The 19,829-nt window shown below is 37.3% G+C and overlaps 1 protein-coding gene across 1 annotated transcript in view; it reads right to left on the bottom strand.

Annotated features, from left to right (window-relative positions):
- Positions 1–948: 948 nt before the first annotated feature.
- The window catches only part of COL15A1 (collagen type XV alpha 1 chain), a 115,199-nt gene continuing 96,318 nt past the window's right edge, over positions 949–19,829 (bottom strand). Inside the window, exons 25-38 of the mRNA XM_026046158.1 lie at positions 18,481–18,549; positions 18,058–18,099; positions 15,983–16,028; positions 13,815–13,904; positions 12,387–12,436; positions 10,716–10,826; positions 9,782–9,926; positions 8,141–8,205; positions 5,564–5,692; positions 5,311–5,370; positions 3,905–3,964; positions 2,946–3,131; positions 1,548–1,663; positions 949–1,234 (exon numbers count right to left, since the gene is read on the bottom strand). Coding sequence (XP_025901943.1) covers positions 1,018–1,234; positions 1,548–1,663; positions 2,946–3,131; positions 3,905–3,964; positions 5,311–5,370; positions 5,564–5,692; positions 8,141–8,205; positions 9,782–9,926; positions 10,716–10,826; positions 12,387–12,436; positions 13,815–13,904; positions 15,983–16,028; positions 18,058–18,099; positions 18,481–18,549 — 1,386 coding nt within the window. The 3' untranslated portion in view covers positions 949–1,017. The remainder of the gene's footprint in view (positions 1,235–1,547; positions 1,664–2,945; positions 3,132–3,904; positions 3,965–5,310; positions 5,371–5,563; positions 5,693–8,140; positions 8,206–9,781; positions 9,927–10,715; positions 10,827–12,386; positions 12,437–13,814; positions 13,905–15,982; positions 16,029–18,057; positions 18,100–18,480; positions 18,550–19,829) is intronic.

The raw sequence follows: 19,829 nt of genomic DNA, 5'->3' as shown, positions 1-19,829 counted from the left end.
AGAAGGAAGGTTGCTTTACATATAACTTAATGTGATAGCAATGTCTAAAAACCTATTTTAAAGAAACCATGACAAGCCTCTTTCGTTTAGCAGTGTCTGTCGCAACAGGAAATGACTTCCCCTAGTATGCACTGGAATAAATAAAGGTCAGACAGTTCTTTTATCTGCATTTACTTTGCATAGTTATGCCAGTAAAACAGGATGTTTGCTATTAACATTGCTTCAGGTTTTCTGATGACAATAGCACCAAGATAAGGACCAGATTTTGTCTAGGTGAAATTCACTCCTCCCGTATAAAGCCCTTTGTGAAGAATCTACAAAGAAAATGTGGAAATAAGAAGCCAAGCCACTAAAGTCATGCACTTAGACTGCAATCTGTGCGAGCTCCTGGCAGCTGGACACTCAGCTTCCACTGAGACGCAGAGGAAGTGAGCACCTATGATGTTAAAGCTCTTTTGAAAATTCCAGCTTTGTCAGATTTAACAGCCTACCGCTATTCACCCAGCGATAATATGTGTACCTTCATATATGTGAATAGTGCCTTAGGTATTTAAAATCTAGGCAAGCAAAAAGAGGGGAGACAATAATGTAAAATTCATCCTTCAGAATGGGGGGAAGAGCATGCAGCTTCTCAACTGCAAAGCAGCAAGAGCCTTGCTGAGCTCTACTGTTCAGAAGACAGGCTGGGGGTTTTTCCTCCCAAACCACCCTTTGCCAGCACCCTTAAGTGATCTTTAGCTCAGCCAGAAAGACTGTGAGTTAATCATTGGCAAATCTGTTACCCCCGTGGTGTTCATGTGGAAGGAAGAGCTTTATGTCAGCCTCACACACACACTAGATGTTCCACCCAGCTGGAATACTGTTTGTGTTGAGGTATGTTTTCTTTGGTTATATTTTCCTGAAATTTGCAATTACAAAAAAATAGAATATTTACATCATTACAAATTAAATTTCAGTGTCAGCATTTTTTTTTTTCTTTTTTGTCATAAAATGGAATACTTATGTGCAACAGGTAAACTATTTTCCTTGAGCATCAGATATGAAACTGTTTTCAATGCAGAGAACGATAAACTGATTACTACAGCTATATGCTTTCTGATCAAGAAGTTTCCCTGTCTTCAGTGGTGATGCTTGTCCCATAACTGCTATATCAGCTGTATGCCAGGCTTCACAGTAGTTGCTAACCAGTCGGATCCCGTTTGCAGTTGAACCATGCCATATTACTTTCTGAGGCCTGAAAGATAAAGTTAAGAGGTTATTTCCTGAAAACAAGTCTCTTTCTCTCTTTTTTTTATTTTTTTTAACTGTATGCCTACATGCGTGGTGACTTTGCTCAGCTCATATCACATAAAAATCCTCTCCTCTTCTTCTGCTTGAAGAGCCAAGAAAGGAGAACACTACCCGATATCTCAGTTATAGGCTAGCAGAAATGGAGAAGGAAGCATAAGAGAAAGGAGAAGTCATTTATACTATAAAAATACTAAAATACTATAAAATTGCTAAAAATTAATGCCATGTAAAACCTGCAGATGATAATATAAACTCACCAAGATGGATCTGTCATGACATTTCTTCCATCAAATGAGTATATTGGTACATGAGGGTTGAATTGTCCACCATTCCCATTAAATATTGATTCCCAGTTACTGAAAAGTGTTTCTCCCTGTTGAAATTTCAGAGTCACTTCATAAACAAAGTGAAATCCATGTCATACCTGGATTTTATAGAGTTCCACAAATCTAAAATCTTATCTGCACTTAAAAACACTTTAGATCCCAGTTTCTACATCACAGTCTCTATGAAGTGCTCCTGAACAAACTCATCTATCATATCTGTGCTAATAGCTTTTAAATATACATCTTTGCCTCTGGCCTTTCTATTCAGTTATGTCTCTGCTTCATTGACTTCAACTTAGATCTTCAACTTCATTCACTATTTTCAACATTTCCACTACCATTCTCCTCCTAACTGTTCACTTTGTTACTTGAAGATTTGCTTATACCTACTCTAGCTAAAGAGAAAATCTAAAAGTAATTTGTAATAGAAATACAAATCGTGATGAGGTCATAATCTTATGGCAAGCGCTGCAAATATCAAAAGCTTTGTGCCAGGGAACCTCTCAAATCACTATGGAGCTTTTCCTCCAAAAAAGTTGGAACAACTTTGTCTTTACTGATTTTCCTCCAAGCATCAGTCCATGCCTGCACTTCAGAGCAGAATCCATTGAGTGAGCTCCCAGAGTCATGCGTTGTTCATGGAGTATTCTTTGGCTGTTTGTGCTGGGAGCCAGCCAATACTACCAAGACCTGGGTTGTTTTCCTCAGTTTTAGTGTGTTTATGTGAAACCACAAGATGACTCATGTTCTAGAGTCTTGCAAAAACTCTCAGTTTCACTGGGGCAAATGCAGTATCACGACTAATAAGAACAGAATTTGCCATTATCTTTAAAAATGAAGAAAAAATAGGCATTTTAGTGTACCAAATTTTGTGGTCATATTAGAAAGCAGACAATAATATCCATCTTTGAAAAATGAAGATGCGGTGTCCTTGTTAATATAAAAATTTCCAGAAGGCTGAACATTACTGCTGTTACTATGTCAGCAGTCTGCTTTAAGTAGGCCATTCATACAGCTTTATTTCTACCATTAGTCTTAAAGAATTGAAAAAGGCCATTCTAGGCAATACAAATAAAATGTGCGACAGTCTGCATCTTTCTATTTCAGCATTACATTTCTATCTGGACTCTGACTTGAAAATATAAATATATATATTTCAATATATTTAAATATAAATATTTCAATATAAATATATTTAGATTGAAAATATAAAGCAAGACTTCTCAGTAAAGTGCAGTTTGGACTAAAATTTCAGTTTTGCTGTTTTCCAAGAATTCAGGGCATCTGCAGTATATCTGAATATAACAAGTAATAAGCACTCATTTTTACCTTAAGATTGACTATTGGTAAATTGTATCTGTCTGTTTTTCTTACAACTGTGGCTAGATCTTGCAAATGTGATGACAGGAAGGCTCTATAGGTAGATGTCAAGCCTGCCAGCTGTGCCTGTTGAAAGCACTGAAAATCTGCTCGCATGTCACCAGCTAACGGCAAATTTAAAGCCACCAGATGCAGCTGAAAAAAGAGAAAAGAATCACTTTTTTAAAAAATGTAAAAAAATTATAAAGATCCCTAAGTACAATAACTAGTACATTCCATACAAGGTATAAAAGTGCCATAAGCTCACATTTCTGAAAGTTATCCAGCTGATAGCAGAGATACATATCTATCTCTAAACTGCCATAAAACCATGAAAATTATATATTGCTAAAAAAACAAAACTTCCATTTAATAAAGCTAAATCCAAATCCTATAAGCATGGAAATACAAAGGAAGATGAGACCACATACCATTTAAACATTTTCTGTTAACAAGTAGCAGAGGTAGCATGGCTAATTCAAACAATATAAATGCAGGAACTAATCAATAGTTTTTTTTTTTAAGATGCAATTTGGTTATTTTGCTTTATTTATCTAAAATATATATAAGCATTTTAAATAAAAGTTTAGATTCTAAAGTGTCTATTTAAAAAAAATCAGCATCATGGGGACAGAAAAGATTCTAATATTATATTAAGAATAACAATAATACAACAAAAATGACTAAGAGAGTAAGTACTCTAACATACAAATCAGGATTTGGGCAAGAAGAAAAGGATTAAGATGACCACAATAATTTGGAGGAAAGCATTTACAATTCCATTCAAGATGTCTAAACCAGTGTATTTGAAAACTATCAAAGTAAATTCTGTGACTTTGAAGAGGAGATATTGTAAAACTCTCTCAAAATGCAAAAATACAACGTTTCAAAACATAGCTATTTAGCTGGGACACAGTTCTCATACTTACTGCTGGTTTTCCATTATTCACATTTGAAATTGGACTCAATGCCGGAAGAGACTGAAATCCCTGTTATTTTAACACACACAAACAGATTAATTAAATCCTTTATTCAAATTAGGATTTTACACATTCAACAGTTTTCTAAATAAAACAAACATCGAATATTAGAGAAACTGAAACTGTTCTGCCTCTGAAAAACAAATTGAAACTGCCACATGCTTCTTCTACCTACCATTGATTTAGAAAGCCACTTTAATCTATGTTTGAATACTGTCCTGAACCAAGTAGCTCTACTAAACCTGAGCCTAAGCATTGCATAGCCAGTGTTCAAGTGTGTCAGGAGGCCTGCACGGAATTTTCTGGTCAAATACAGAAAACTGGTTCAGAAAAATTAAAACTGAAAGCATAAAGAGGATGTAGAAACAGAAAATGTGGCGGGTGGGAAGATTTCTGAAGGCCTCAGTAGTTCTTCCTCTTATGTAACGTGGTTGCAGAAACCAGAGGGTTGATGAGCTTGATAGCTGCTTCAAGAACAGCAAAGTTTTCTCATGTAGATAAGGGAAGTATGAGTAATACAGCAGTGACTGTACCAGTCTGGAAACTCACATGATGTCAGCTGGAGGCTGCAGACAATTTCCTGCAACCTGAGGTCTAGACATCTTCCCAGTGTGATAAGTGCCAATCTCTCTGACTTCCTCCGATGTTTTTCTATTTCATGGTCACCAGGATTTGTCTGGTCATTTCCCTTCACTCCTGCCTAGCACCTCGCTCGCCTTTCAGCACCTCAGCACTACACAGTCAGATCAATTCACCTGCCACAAAGACTGTGCTCTAGTCTCTTCTCCAGCTTTTGTTTCTCATCCTCCTGGCATTTTGGGGGACAGGCAGCATACAGGTTTTGTACAATAACCCGCAGAATGGAGGTAGGTATAGACCAAAAAATGAGATTGTACTATAGACCCCAACACACTGTAGGATAAGCTACATACAGACAATTATGTACCCTCATTGCAGAAATACAGGACTATAATCTTTTAAAGAAAGTCTGTTTTTCAGAAGCTCTTCACTGAGCTTCCCTGAAAAGGACTAGGGCTTGATATGACTGCCTTCAGTGTCACAAAGCAGAATTATTTTCATTTCATTTCATTTCATTTCATTTCATTTCATTTCATTTCATTTCATAGATTCTGCTTTGTGTCTGTAGTATTCAGCATCTCAGAAGATGATGGCTATAGACTGCTGGCTGGCCAACATGAACCAATTTGAAAGCTTATATAGTGGTAGGATACTTATGCTGAATTGATAAGCCTCAACAGAAATCATGTTGTACATAAACCTTCCTGCAAGTTCTGTCAATGTTTCTCCAGTTTTTGCACACCAAGGATAAGATTTTCACAGTATTTTGTACCTACATGGCTTGATAAGGCTGGAGGTGGAAGGCTGTCAGCAGGGATAGGAATTAACTCACCAAGCTGAAAAAAACACAAAATGAAATGAAAGCAAAACCATATTAATAGCAGCTTCTGAACTAAAAAGAATATATATATATATATACACACACATATATCTTTGCACTCATATTTCTCCACCCCTTTAGGAGGATCTGCAACAACCTCCATTTTGAATAAGGGAACTGAAAAACACTGGGAAACAGTGCAATAGTACCTGCAATTTTCTCCATCCATTTCGAACACGGATGAAAACCTCACTGGTTTCACTCAGATAGATTAGTGTACCTTCTGCTACAAAATGAACTTTTTCCAACATACCCTCTACATTGCGGAACGTTGTAACCTGTCAAAGTGACAAAACAAAAGCAAAATCCTGCGTTACAGCACCAAATACAGAGAACATTTTGCATGATAAATTTAAGTCTTACTTGAGTAAGTTTAGAAACATCAAAGGTGCTTGTGCAGGAAATGCTCATAAAGACGTTTTAACCTTATTTCATAGAGAAAGCTTTTAGAACATAAAGATCTTGCTAGTCTGGCATAACAGCATTATAATTCTGTTGAATTTACTGTAGCTTTACCAACGGTTGGTTTTGAACAGTTGATTTTGAAGAAGATTGCATCTCTAAGGTTTAGTATACTAGGTCAAAACGGAAGAGTTCAGAAGAGACTTGATAAGGCTGGGCATAGACTATAACATCAGATCCAATTCTAGGTACATTTGTGTTTGTCATATTTTTCTTGCTGTTGCTGAAATCCTGTTAATTAGATTAATTCAGATATTTACTCCATTGATTTTCATGGCATCTAACCACAAATCAGGCCTACAAATCAGGCTACAAATGAAAAACAGCACCAATAACATACTGAATTCAGATGAGGCAGTACCTTTTAGGCAAGCTGAAAACTTGTGGCAGGATTAGTTCAGATGGTGTTTTAGAACAGAATCTCTTTAAATTCAAGAGATTAAAGTAAAATGTTTAATATTCAGAAATGTCACCTGTTGAATAAAGACTAAATACGTGTTATGAGATCATTTGGATTCAGTGAGCTGCCCATTTTATTTGCCCCGTACCTACATAAATGTAAAAGCTGTCTTTAGCAGAGAGTCTTCTCATTAGAAAAGTTTAGCAGAGAGTCTTCTCATAGCAGAGAGAGCCTGGCAGTGTTTAAGAAATGTGTAGATGATGCACTTAGGGACATAGCTTAGCCAGCACAGTGGTGATGGGTTTATGGTTGGACCTGATGATCTTGAAGGTTTCTTTCCAACTATAATGATTCTATGATTCTATTTTAAAATTCCATGGAAGACCAAAGATATATTTGTTGTTGGAAGAAATGGAATTGGTGGAAAAGATAATTTTGGTCTTTTCTTTAAGGGTGCTTTACTCCGTGCCTATTATGTTTCCATGTGTTTCTAGCTTACACAGCAGGTACTTTTCAATTTCTCTTTTATAGATTTCATAGTCAGTAAGCTGAAACTGTCTGTCAGATGTGACTACTGTATCTATCACCTCTGTTTTCATCTTCTGACGTTGAGAACACAGGTCTCTAGAAGGAGTTACTTCTAAAGTCTAAAATTGAAGGTAGCACAAAATCGGTGACAAATTTCTTGAGAGCGTCATTTCTTGACAATTGAATTTCTTCTCTTTTTTTTTCTTTTTTTTTTTTTTTTTTTGTGCATGTCAGAAGAGTCTATTGATGCTTTATAATCCATAAAGACCCTGTTTTCAATTTACAGATTGATTTTAAAATGTTTGTTTTGACCTAAATAAGTGGACTGGGAAGCCCTACCTAAGAAAGCATCTCCCAGACTGTAACTGTATTCCTCTACCTTGGGGCATCAGTCTTTGTTCAGCAGTTTCTCCCTTAGTTTGTAACATTAGTCTGAATGTTTCTCCCTTAGTCTGAATTTCTGTGTGTAAAGGTAGTTAGCAGAGATACAGCACTAGGGTGGGAAGGCATGAAAAATAACTTAGGCTTGCATTCATGACAGCCTGTTTTACATAATGATCTGAAAGTCTGCTTATTTATTAATGCATTCTAAAATGATGGCTGAGGTATATAGAGAATTTGTTCTTCTATCAAAGCATGAGAACATATATTTTAAAATGGAAATGAAAGGCTACTGTAAGCTTGTTATCCTTTTTCCCTTTTCATAAATAAAGAATATCTTATTTAGAAATTAACAGGACAGAAGTCTTGGGTATCTTTTCTACAGAATCAACATCTTGAGTACAATGCAGACTTAAGTGACCCAGTAATAAAACGAAACAATTTCAATTATGTGTACCTTCTGGCACAGCAATTTAAGGCTTTATGGATTTTTTGACTTAGGAAAAGCTACATTTTTTTTTTTCTTAAAAACAAATTATCTGACCTATTCGGTTTTCATCTTGTCATGTAAAATGTTTCTTCCATGGTTCGGAGTATTCAGAATAATGGTTCTAGTATCTCATCATATTAATTTGCCACACTCTTTCTGAGCCATTGCTTTGAACATGCAGTATGCACATCTTTCCATTGCTTTAACATCCCATCAGTCTTACTTCACAGTTGTTGACAAGGCTGTGACTACCAAAACAATAGGCGGACTTCTTCATTCACTCTTCCCAGCATATGATTTTCCTTCTGAGAAAATTATGATGTTAAGAAAAACAGAAAATATTCTAATAAATGCAAATTCTAGAACTCAACTTTTCCTCCTCAAGCAGTGCTATCACCAGCCACTATGACCTTTGGAGCAGTTTTCAAAGGCAAATTTCCACAGTTCATCAGTTCAGTAGCTTACCAGATTCCTGGTCGCAGGCAGCCCTGGCTCTCCTGGAGGACCTGGTGGCCCAGGAATTGCAGGTGCTAAAACAAAACAAATGTACAGTACAAGTTGTAAGTGTTTTTGAGAGAAAGGGAACCTAAATAAAATATTTGGGGTTGGTGTCTAGGAATAGGCTAAGCTTGTAATGACTGTGGTCCTTACAGAGTCAAGTTATGATCAGCTTTGTCCAAAAGAACTACATTTTTTTCTTTTAAAGCAGTAGTGAATCTTATTCTTTTACCTGCTACATAGGAGCTTGCAAGCTGTTAGGGTCATTTAAACTGCACTATTTATTTTCCCCCATATTACAGGATGTGAGCTCCACTTTACAGTAAGCGAGAGCTTTAACTAGGTACCTTGAAGACAGGAAATAATTAACAAAATTAACTTCAGAGTTCATTACATTTATTACAATGGATATCTGTCAGTGTGCTGCTTAAAGAAACGTCTTATAAAGCTTGTAAAGAAGAAAATGTGTAGGTAGAAGATGAAGGCTAATGGCAGCGTGGATGAGCAAAAGTATAATGGTAGGATAATACTAATTTCTTCTGTCTGATTGGGACTTCTTTAGCTTGATATTCAGAAGTGCTTGTTATATATAACAAAAGAAAATTCCTGAAGTGTTGCTCCCAAAACCAGCACATGGGAAGAACAGGTAAGTGGAAAAGCATATTTATCATTAGTTCAACTGAATTAACAAGGCCAACTCAAACTTTAGCAAGACAGGGCTGCACTATAATCTCTTTATACTGGTAAAGCACCCTTGCTGACGGTAGGCTATCTTCCTTCACCTTCCTTCAGATCAAGGAATGCTTTGGTCTGGAAGGCTAGTTTTGGCTCAGTGGATTCCCTTTCTGGTCTCAGGTCCCAGAGGGAAGAAACAGAGTCTCTCACTCAGCTAAACTTGCTAAGCAGCCTCCGAGGCACCCAAGACCCATCTATCAGAACGTAGACCAGAACGGTCTGGACATATAACACTAAAACATCTCTTGCCAGCAGACCTGTGACCCGAGAGAAGTCAAAAGAGAAAATGTCTTGAACTGATACTTGATTATGCATTTTCGTTGCCTTAGAAGCTCCAGCACCACCTTGTTTATAACCTCCTCCCTCAAATCTGTGACATATTTTCCTCCTTTTCTAATCCAGTAAGTTAAAAATCATTAGCTGTCCATTAACTAACCTTAAAATAGTTTTGTTTGTATTCAACATTAGCATGGCAACTACCTTCTCAAGGGCAGTTCTCCTGCAGTTTTGTTCTAGACTTCAACTCTGCTGCATGTACTGCCTTTGTATCAGGGAAGAGCTTCTTGTTGTCACATGAAAATTTTCTCAAATTTTGCTGACTGCTCAGTTTCACAAAGCTCTATATGCAGCTATCCTCTGTTACGTAGACTTCCTAAACACAGCTTAGGTAAGATTTTCCTGTGCTCCCCAATGAAATTTGATTGTAGCTGCTCTCCTTTTATGCTCTTGCTTCCAATCCACATTCTCAGGGATGAAATCTGATATAAGTGTGAAGAGGGAAAGGACAGCTGGAAGAACAGGTATGGGAAGGGGAGATGTAAGCATGTCTATGTGCTTATATGTTCAGTGAAAGATAGAATGACACCTTCTCACCTGACCCATATATTGCTGGAGGACCGGGTGGTCCTGGTGGTCCCGGTGGTCCAGGAGGTCCAATTTTTCCATAACCTGGTAAACCAGGTAGTCCAGGTAATCCAGGAGGTCCTCTGGGTCCAACAACAGAATCCCCTTTTGGTCCCTATCAATAATAAATTTTTTTTTTGAATGTATTAACTTCATTGCTTCAGGATCTTAGTCTTTGGGAACAGCATTTTCTAAAGGCGGGCCACTGAATCCCTGTTTAGATATGAGTCCATAGGTGATTTTTTTCAAGGAGCCATGGACATTAATAGAAAATGAAAAATCTTGAGTTTAGTTTAGTATATGGCCGATGCATGCACTAGTTGTCAGATCCCAGGGATTAACCAGTTTGCAAAGTGGCAGCAGATTCCAAAGCAAATGTGGTGGCAACTACCAGGAGATTAAACCACTCTGTAAACAGTAGCTAAATGTCAAAGGAGTGGTCCAGACTGACACGCACTGGAATTTTCATTTGTGTTTTTTGAATCACTAGAAAACAAGATGAATTATTGGGGCGGCCAACTTTTTTTGAAGACAACCTCCATCTCATTTGTACAGTCTATTTTGGCCTTTCTGAGGCCATAGAAGTAACCTCACAAGTGATATGCTCTCTCTTGATTTGTAATGCTATAAATAGCCTGTACCTATATTTTGACGTAGTTGTAGGCAGCTGAGTAGCTAGCATAATATTGCACAAATTTTTCATGGAAAATTAATTCAATGCACAATACTGAAATGTCTGTGCCTATGCCTAATGCAGTCTCTTTCCCTTACTAATCTAATTTTTAGCATATGAGTTTATATATAGCTCTTAGCATCATCTTGTTGTTTGTCTCTATTCAGTGCTTTCTAAGTTAAAACAATGTGTGCCCACAATTATTCCTACTATACAGCTTGTATGACTTACAATTGATCCCGGTCTTCCAGGAGGTCCAGGAGGTCCCGTCAGAAAAAAACCTCCATTTGGCTCTCCTTTTTCTCCTTTTACACCAGGGCCTCCATTGTCTCCTTTTTCACCCTTTGAAGAAAACACAGTTTAAAGCATTCAGCTGAGACAAGATGCACTCTGTGCAGTGGTCTTTTAAAGCTGCATGAAAGTCCTCAGCTTAAGAACAGCATCTTACAGAAGATGTTAAGATGTTAAGAACAGCAGCTTGCTATCTGCTTTTTGATATTCCTCCTTTCTTTAGTGAGATGGTATCTTCTATTGAACATGCAAGGACTTCTCAGGGGGAAGGTTTGAGGAAGAACATGAGGCAGAGGAAACTGCCTCTATTGCTGTTTCCTGCCTTTCCACACAGCAACTGTGTCCTGTGCTGTAGCTGAAGGCAAAGAGAGTGTAAGTCGGAGGAAGCATAAAAACCAGACTTTTTGCTTTTCCTTCACAGCACGGAGGAAGCAAAGCAAGACTGACATGAATTTGACAGACATGGACAGGTATGGAGCAAGGTGAAGATCATCCTAGAGAGCAGCACGGGGGTGTGTATGAGAGAGGCACCACACTTTGGGCTGCTTCTCTTCTCCCTTTTCACAGATGACTATCAACTTGTTTGGGGAATAAAGTGACAAATAAGAAGAAGCCTCAAAAGAATGATTTATTATCTCCTTGTGCAAAATGAGCTGCAACAATAGTAGGTTTTGCCTTACATTACCTCTGTTTCTCAGATGTTTTTCTTCCTTCAACTTTTCTTGTCTACATTAGTACACCTTTCTAAGAAATAAACCTGTCAGCAGAAGCAGCAAAAGGCAAAGCAAGAATTCTGGATAGCTACAGAACAGGAGATGTGACTATATATAACTCTTCCCCTAACTATTTTTTCATGTTGGTTTCCCAGTAAATAGGACTATAAAGCTTTCCGTATCACATATCATTTTGGAGAGCTGAAGGACTAGACTGACAAACTCAGTTCTTTGTAGGTAAAACTTTAAAGCTGCAGAAACTGCTCTATGAGATCAAAGAAGTCACGTCATGTCTGCCATGCAAGGATGACACTCTTTCTGTCACAGGAATAACTTTTGTGCAGTCAGCCAAGAAAAACCAAAATCCGAAAACAAGATGGAATTGCAAGTCCTGCAAGGAAATGAACTGTACTCTTATAAAACAACCCTATTTTTGGTGGTATCACTAAATGATAGATTACTTTTTTTTTCAGATCTTTTATTGTTTGAGAGCAAACCCAGCTTTTTTCAGTTAAAACATTAATATTGATATTTCATTGATACTCAAGTTCTGTCACTTAGAACAGTCAGGAGAATAATGGAATAGAGAGAGACCAGACACATCAAGGCAGAGAGGCTTTCTTAGCATAAAGTAATAAACTATTAAACTATTAAAGTATCTTTGTATATTTACTGACATCTACACTCTCTATACTTCTAATAAACTTGTTAACCCAGTTGAAGTTTGGAAAATTAAAACAAATTTTACAAAACAAATTAAAATACAAAATATAATTGCTGATACAGATATCTCTTTTTTTTTATGTTTCACTCTACTGTAGAGTTTTCTGCTTAGTGTATAGTAAAACTTACTTTAAGAAAAGCTTAAAAGAGCTCAACACAAATGGGATGTAATTACCTTTATGCTATTAATAAAGTGGCTGAAATATGATGGAGGCAGAGGTGGACCTGAAAAATGAACAAAAATTATTTTAGTAGAATAATTATCTGTAATTTCTGTCTTAAAAGCACTGCTTTGGATATTACTGTTTTCGGAGTTTGAAGGAAAATGATTTACAATAATAACATTAACCTTTATATCTAACAGATATTTTTAGTTCAGTTTCCTAATGAAACAAGGCTTAAATGTTCTATCTTGTCTGTCACTCCTCCACCTTAATTCACTTTCAACCTGTTTGTGAATTTTAGTAAAATTTGAAAGCTAGGAAGTATCAAAGAGGAGAAGTTCCTAGTTTTTCAGAAAGTGGTAGCTGGATAGAGAGTGAAAGAAAAGCCTCCAAATTAACCCCTTTGATGGAAACTGAGATAAAAGAAAACCATTCCATCTGCTTTGGCACTAGAAGGGTAGCCAAGCAGTACCTGTGCAATTCTGAATTAACTGCAGTTTTGCTATTCCCTTTCTAGACTAAAGAAAGAACCAGGGCTACTGCCATTCTTCTGATGCTAGAATAACTTTTCATTGCTTTTCTGCAGTAAAAAACAGTACCAGCATTGGTGTTTATGGCAGTCTGATAACAGTGGTTAAAAAACCTTCAAATATTCTTAGTTTTCCATACCCTTAGGGAAAAAAAAAAAAAAAAAAAAAAAAAAAAAAAAAAAAAGGATCTCAGAGCTGCTTACAACAGCCAAGTGTGTTTCCTTCAAATGTGTGCCAATTAGCTTTGAGGATGATGTCTCCAGTGGCAAGTTTAGTCCAGTTTTCTTCTTCTTGTGGGAGTGGATAATGACCAGAATAAAATTTATTAAGACAAGAAAATAGCTTTTATGGGAACAAACAGGTCCTTTCAGAGAGAGCAAATATTATTAACAAAACTATGAGTTTGGAGCAAAGACAGAAATGCCCATGTAGATATACGGTTTTAAATTTATTGTAAACACTTAGGAGGACAAAGATTATAAAGATGGTATAGGAATATGAATTTCATATACTGCTCCTTCTGTTTTGAAGATTACTGTCATTGGGAAAAGCCTTATATCAATATCTGAGTTTTCAAAAACTACATTAGAAAGGAAAATTGTGTGAATTTTAATAGCAATCTTTTCAAACATGCTTTTTAGAATAAATATTTTTAAAAATATCAAAGATAGCCACATGTATCAACTTTTGATTGTTGCAGAAAAGCAAATGCCTCGTGAATAGCTTCTATTACGATGCTCCTAGCACTAGTAATCTATTTGGTCCACATATACTTCTTATAAATATGAAAAATAAAGCCTGGAATATTAAAAAGTTGGTTGAAGTGGACTTCTGAAGATTATCTAGTCCAAACTCCTGCCCAGAGTGGGACTACCATGGGATATTTCTGAAATATCATATTGAGAATACCTGGTGGTCCTGGAGCCCCTGTTTCTCCTTTTTCTCCTTTTATGTTTGCTGAACTGTGCGTTCCCCAGGAATTTCCACTTCCTTTCGCATCTGACATACAAACATGACAGGGAAGTAAAATTCATGAAAATTTGCACACGACAAAGACACCTATGATGACAACCAAACTCAAATGAAAATGACAGCCAGTATTTCACGTTTGACTCCACAACACACATGATTTGCTCACTCTCCCCATGAAGATCAAATGTCTGTCCACCTGTGTTCTCTCTTCAGCCCATGGTTTGTGTTTCTTTACCAGCCACATCTGCAACAAGGTCTCTTGCAAGCCAATCTTTCATTCTCCTTTCTTTAGCCATCCAACCTAGCGTCTTCTGAGCAAAGCAAAAAGATAATGTGTGCTCTCTTGTTGATAATATTTGTCAGTTCTTAGGTCAGTTCTTTTGCTTTTGATACCACATCCTCTAGTATCTCCAGGCTCAGACACAAGCCAGTAAATGATAACTGCAACTGTGAATGCCCAAAACTGTGGTGTTTTATTGCTCCTTTAAGTCATAAATATACTGACAATGAAAAAGATGTTCTCTGAGAACAGAAACACTTTTGGCATAATTTTTCTTCTATATAACCTGAGGGTAGAACTCTACCTGAATAAATCTGGATAAATCTTCTATTTTTTTTCCAGGTATTGCTCAGTTTTCATAGTAACTTTGTCCTATAAAATATCTAGGTAAAATGTTTTATTAGATTTCTTAGGTCTAATTTATTTCATCTAGTACAACTCCGCACAAGCAGGGTTGCCTAAAGCCCGTTGCACGGGATTGCATCCAGATGGGTTTCGAATATCTCCAGAGACATTCTGACACAGCAATATTTTATAGCTACTTACTTCAGGTAGAAATGACCAAGTGTAAGATGAGCTGGTCCTATTCTGAGCAATATGCAGGAAGGGTTTTGAAGTATAATCACAAGGACAATGAGAGGACACATCTCCTGAAGTAATTTTAGCAGCTCTCTGCCGATAGGAGTGACAGCCCCGGTTGTGACCTATGCTGGGAGTTGGTAGACTGTTAACAGTCTACCTCTACTCTAACCTGTTCTCATTGCAGGTGTGAATTTCAGCAGGGTAAGCACAGAAACAATTTCTGGCTTGCTGGGGTGCAAGTTCACCAAGTCCATGACCTGGTGTTGCTTTTCCACTGGAAGCTTTTTTGATGTGCATCCCCAGTAAACACTTCATTGGTAAGGAAGTGTTTCTATTAACTTTGGCAGCTTTCTGTAGCAGTCTTCCATGTTTATTCTCTCTGACTATTGAACATTTTTAGGGACAAAAATATTAACAGCATTTTTCCTGCTTCTAGTTTTGCAGAAGTGCTACAAATATAGGAGTTAAAAAGAACTTCATTTTCAGAGTCCTGTGTTACAACAGAAGTTTGAAGAAGTTTCTTCTCTCTGCACTCTTTCTTCAACAGATCTCATCTTCCTTGTGAATGAAGGAATGTGGAACATTTCTTCTGTATCTTCAGAAAATTCCAAGTCCATCCCAGAACACCATGCAGGTGGTTTGTTCTTCTCTGGGGTTCTGTCAGTCAGTATGTGTTAATCCTGCCTGTGATCATTTACTTTTGAGCAACAGGATGGGAGCTCCAATCACAAGCTAAATTTCTGGCATCAGTCAGTCAGAGAAGGGAAGTTTATTTCTGATGCCATGAATCAAACATCTGAAGGATGAGACCACTTTGTTGGCTGATGTGATGTAATGTCAGTAGACCTTAGAACTTGCCTCTGAAGAGCACTGCCAGGGCAGAGAAGTAAAGATTCAATGCAGTGTGTGGCACCTACTCCTCAGGTGCTTGTTCTCAGACCACTTGTCAGCTCTGACAGAAAACTCCTAACATTAGAAATGAGGAACTTGTGTTACTCTACTAAACGTATGCATCAGCCTTAGAAATTCAGACCCAAGTTCATTGGTTCTTTGACTTCCATGCTGAGACTGCAGCAAGACATGATGTGACAGAGCAAAAGGACCAACAGAAGTGACCAATAAAAGAGACACCAGCTATGATTTTCTCACAAAATCAGTCACATCTTATCTAAGAGAAAGCAATGCTCTTTCTTCACAAAAAGAAGATTATTGAAAGCAAGTTTCAAGACAAAGAAATATTCACCTTGGACATTAAGAGCTTCTTGATTTCCTGGGTAAGGAGGGTTCACCTGCAGACAAAGAGAAATTAATAAAAATTATTCATACACATTTTCTGACTCAAGTGCATAGTGGAAAGAATGTAACATTTGCATGCTATCACAGTAAATATTGTAACAAAGTTGTGATTTTCTCCAGATTGATGAGGTCCAAATATTAGCTGACAAAGCATTTTGCAGTATTATGCTCTCCTCAGCATGCAACATGCTTTCAGCAAGAGGGTAATAACATGCATTTTTGAAGCATTAGCAAATCCTGTTCATGCTAGTGAAACATCTGAAAATTCAGCTTATTCTCCAAGAACGATTCTGAATTTATGCCACTGCATTTGAAAGCAGGATTTGAATTTTGTTTGTAAGATAACAGACTGCTTGTAATTTTTTCATCAGATCATAATTATGCCTACTGTCTGATGATCTTATGCTCCATATGCATTGGGATCAAAACTGGGAGGCAGAAACTATTCTATTCTAATTCCATTCTACTGTACTGACTCCATTCTCCTGTAATGATGGGCATGCTACTTACCTCCACTCTCTGTCTTCAAAATATGGGTGGTGCAGGAGTTAAAATGTGTCAGAGTGCTCTGAAATGGACAGATCTTAGAACTAACTAATACTATTCACATAAACAGAAGCAAGCACACTAAAAAAAAAAGACATCATACAGCTACTGTCTGACTAACTCTACAGTATTAGCTCTTAGAAGTCTTTACTCACATGGGTAGCTCCATTAACTTCAGAGGTTCAGTTCGCATGAGGAAAACGTGTAGGGTTCAGTCTGTAGTTCTTTAGGGATATTCATTTATGTAGGCATGTACAGTAGACTTCTGATCTATAAACTTGGATAGGTTTATGAAATTATTTATAAAAGTAGGACAAACTCATCTTGATTTTACCATCTTGAAAGGGAAACTTTTTTGTTATCTGAAATTCAGTTAAAAATCAGTTGAATCATTTCACAGAGAAGTTGGAAGGGAAGACTGGAGGTCATCTAGCCCATCCTTCTGCTTAAAGCAGGTTGTTCAGGGCCTTGTGCTGCTTGCTTTCAAAGCTCTGACCAGGTGAAGTTGACTAATCCAGAGGAACTTTTTTTTTGTGGGAGGGGAAAAATCATATAAGATTATATAAGGTACTAGAAAGATTACTAGGAAGATTCAAGGGATATTCAAAGAGTTGGGAAGACAATGCCTGAAAGGTGTAGGCCAAAACTGTGGAAACGAATTATTATAGGGTGGAAAAGTAGAGCAGCTGTGCTGCACATGACACTATGCAGGGAAGGGCTGTGGCTCTCAAAGACAGAATGCTTCCCAAATGCCTCACCCGTGGCTTAACACTACAGTATTGCTGTAGGGCAAGTTCTATCAAGACAAAACACTATTCACAGTTCATTGTAGTATGTAATTTTTGTGCTACGTTAAACAAAACTGCAGGTCTTTTGAAGGCAATGGGGGCTTTGTCATTCCCTTTGGAGAGCGAGGGCAGAACTTCATCTGCTGGCCTTCATGAGATAATAAAGGTTTATGTATAGTTCTGAAGCATTTGAGGCTCAAATAAGGAAAAGAGACTTTATCATTCAATGTTATGAGAAATAGATAAGAAGTCTTATGTCCCTTTAGATAGGGAAATTGAAAACAGCCAAAGACATAACTGCATGGAGATGTTATTTATAAATAAACATGAAAAACCTGTGTACATGTAAGCATAAGCATTCAGTTCCCAAGATCATATCTTACGCTATAGAAACATGAGGCTTGGAAAGGCGTTAAAGAGTTAGGGCAACCAAATAATTAAAACACTTTATGCAAATGGTTCCAATGCTTGTAATTTTGTCACATGTTTTGTATGTGGCTCATTTCTGAATATCTAAGCACTTGTAAATCTGTTATCTTGAAGGTGGTAAAATACATCTCATAACTGGTGCAAAGCAGAAGGCAGGGAGGGGGAAAGCTGCATAGCTGCTGTGGTTATGTGTATAGCTACTGTGTTATATATTGTCATGGCCATGCATTTTGCTAAGAGCAGATTGTGTGTGACTTACTGGCATTTTGCAATGAGGTCTGGGAGAGATTGGGAAAACTGTCTATTGAAAATAGCAAGGGAAATGAATTTAGTGAACATAGACAATAATACAGTAATGCAGCAAGTAGATCTAAAAGAAATGTCAGGATGAGGCCTGGAGGCCAGAGTCAGCATCACGAATAGTGACTTCCATTTACTGATAGAGAATTCTCCTGTTTCCATCAGCAGGACCCAGTCTGCATGTGTGGGGCAAAACTCTTACACCACAGTGGCTCAGTTAAAAAGATTTTTCCCCATACACACAAGTAAGGCAAACTGCTGTAAACTGTATCGTTTGAAACAACTTTTGAGGATTCATTTTGCAAACCATTTCAAGAGAAGCATATTTCTGCTTATTTCTGCTACAGTGAGAGACCAGCAGCTAAGTCCCAGTCATACTTACTCCTTTGATATAAACTATCCGTCCTGGAGGCCCAGGGGGTCCTGGAGGTCCAGGCAAGCCAGGGGGGCCCTGGTAAGAGAAAGTTGAATAAGGAAGATATTAGACAGATCCTTTCACATGCAATTCAGTTAAACCTAGGACAAGAAGGACAAGGGGTCCAGAGGGCTCAATTTAATCAAGTTTTATATTATATGGCTTGAGGGAAAGCTGAGCTTACGAGACTAACCTAAGCTGCAAGGTGAATTTCCATATTTAACCTGAAGCACTATATGAGAAACAAAGTTTTCTAGGATTGTTATGTCAGGAAAAAAAAACACCCTAATCCTATGTTTCACACTTTGGGGACTGTTTGCTGTGGTTTATTTTGTTTTGCTTTGTTTTGTTTTTTGAGCAAAAATCAGTAAAACTAGAAGACTCAAACAACAGAAATCATTTACAAAATGTGTTCTATTGAAATATAGTGAGGTTGACTTGATAATCTTTCCTCTTATCTATCTGATCCTTTTTCTTATGATTTCTAATGATAATACAGTAAAAGTATGTTGGCTTTTTTCAGCCTCTTTTTGATGCAGATAAAATATTATTGGCTACTGCTGTGGTGTAGGTACTACTTTTTCTAGCACACATTTCCCCACGACATCAGACTAGCCGCACAAATTACTCTGCCAAGTAAAAAATATGCTATTCTTAAACTTATTGCTTATGCTAAGCAGTGCTTATTGTCAAGAGGTCCACTCTCACGGTTTGCCATGAGATTATTTGTATGAATGCTATTCATAAGAATGGTAAACTCTTGGTTTACCACTTTTCATTCCACAATTACAGGATGTAGGTGTGCGTGTAAGTTTTATCTTCTTTCAGGGACAAGAAAGTAGTTATTATTCTGGCTACAACACTACAGCTAAAGCAGGTAGTTGGTATGGACAGTTATCTTCTTGTTACCAGAGTAAATGACTCTTCATTGAAGATACACTGAAGTGCTCTTGGTACCTATGCTGGAGGTTAGCATGTGAGTATAAGCTCCTATGAGGTCTTGTACTGACAACTTGCACAAAGAACTCTGAGATAAATGGAAAGAAAAATGCAACCTCAGATCCTGTGCCTATTTGAACTTATGATGACAATGAATCATATAACTTTCACACCTGGGATGTGACATGACTATGTATTCCTGTAAGAGCTGTCCAGAAGGACCCAGACTTTGACTTTCCAATGACTGTTATTAAAAAGGAAAAATAACAGAAGCATATAATCATTTCTAGATCTTCTTGGCTCTTTTAATCCTGACATCATTTTCAAGGGATTCATATACACTGGATTTGATTTAGGATTTTAACATGTTTTTCAAT

This window comes from Nothoprocta perdicaria, unplaced genomic scaffold (genome assembly GCF_003342845.1).
Source record: "Nothoprocta perdicaria isolate Ctin4 unplaced genomic scaffold, notPer1 scaffold_422, whole genome shotgun sequence".
NCBI classification, from domain to species: Eukaryota; Metazoa; Chordata; class Aves; order Tinamiformes; family Tinamidae; genus Nothoprocta; species Nothoprocta perdicaria.
The sequence above is the reverse complement of the archived record's forward strand: the minus strand, read 5'-3'. Positions and strand labels throughout refer to the sequence as shown.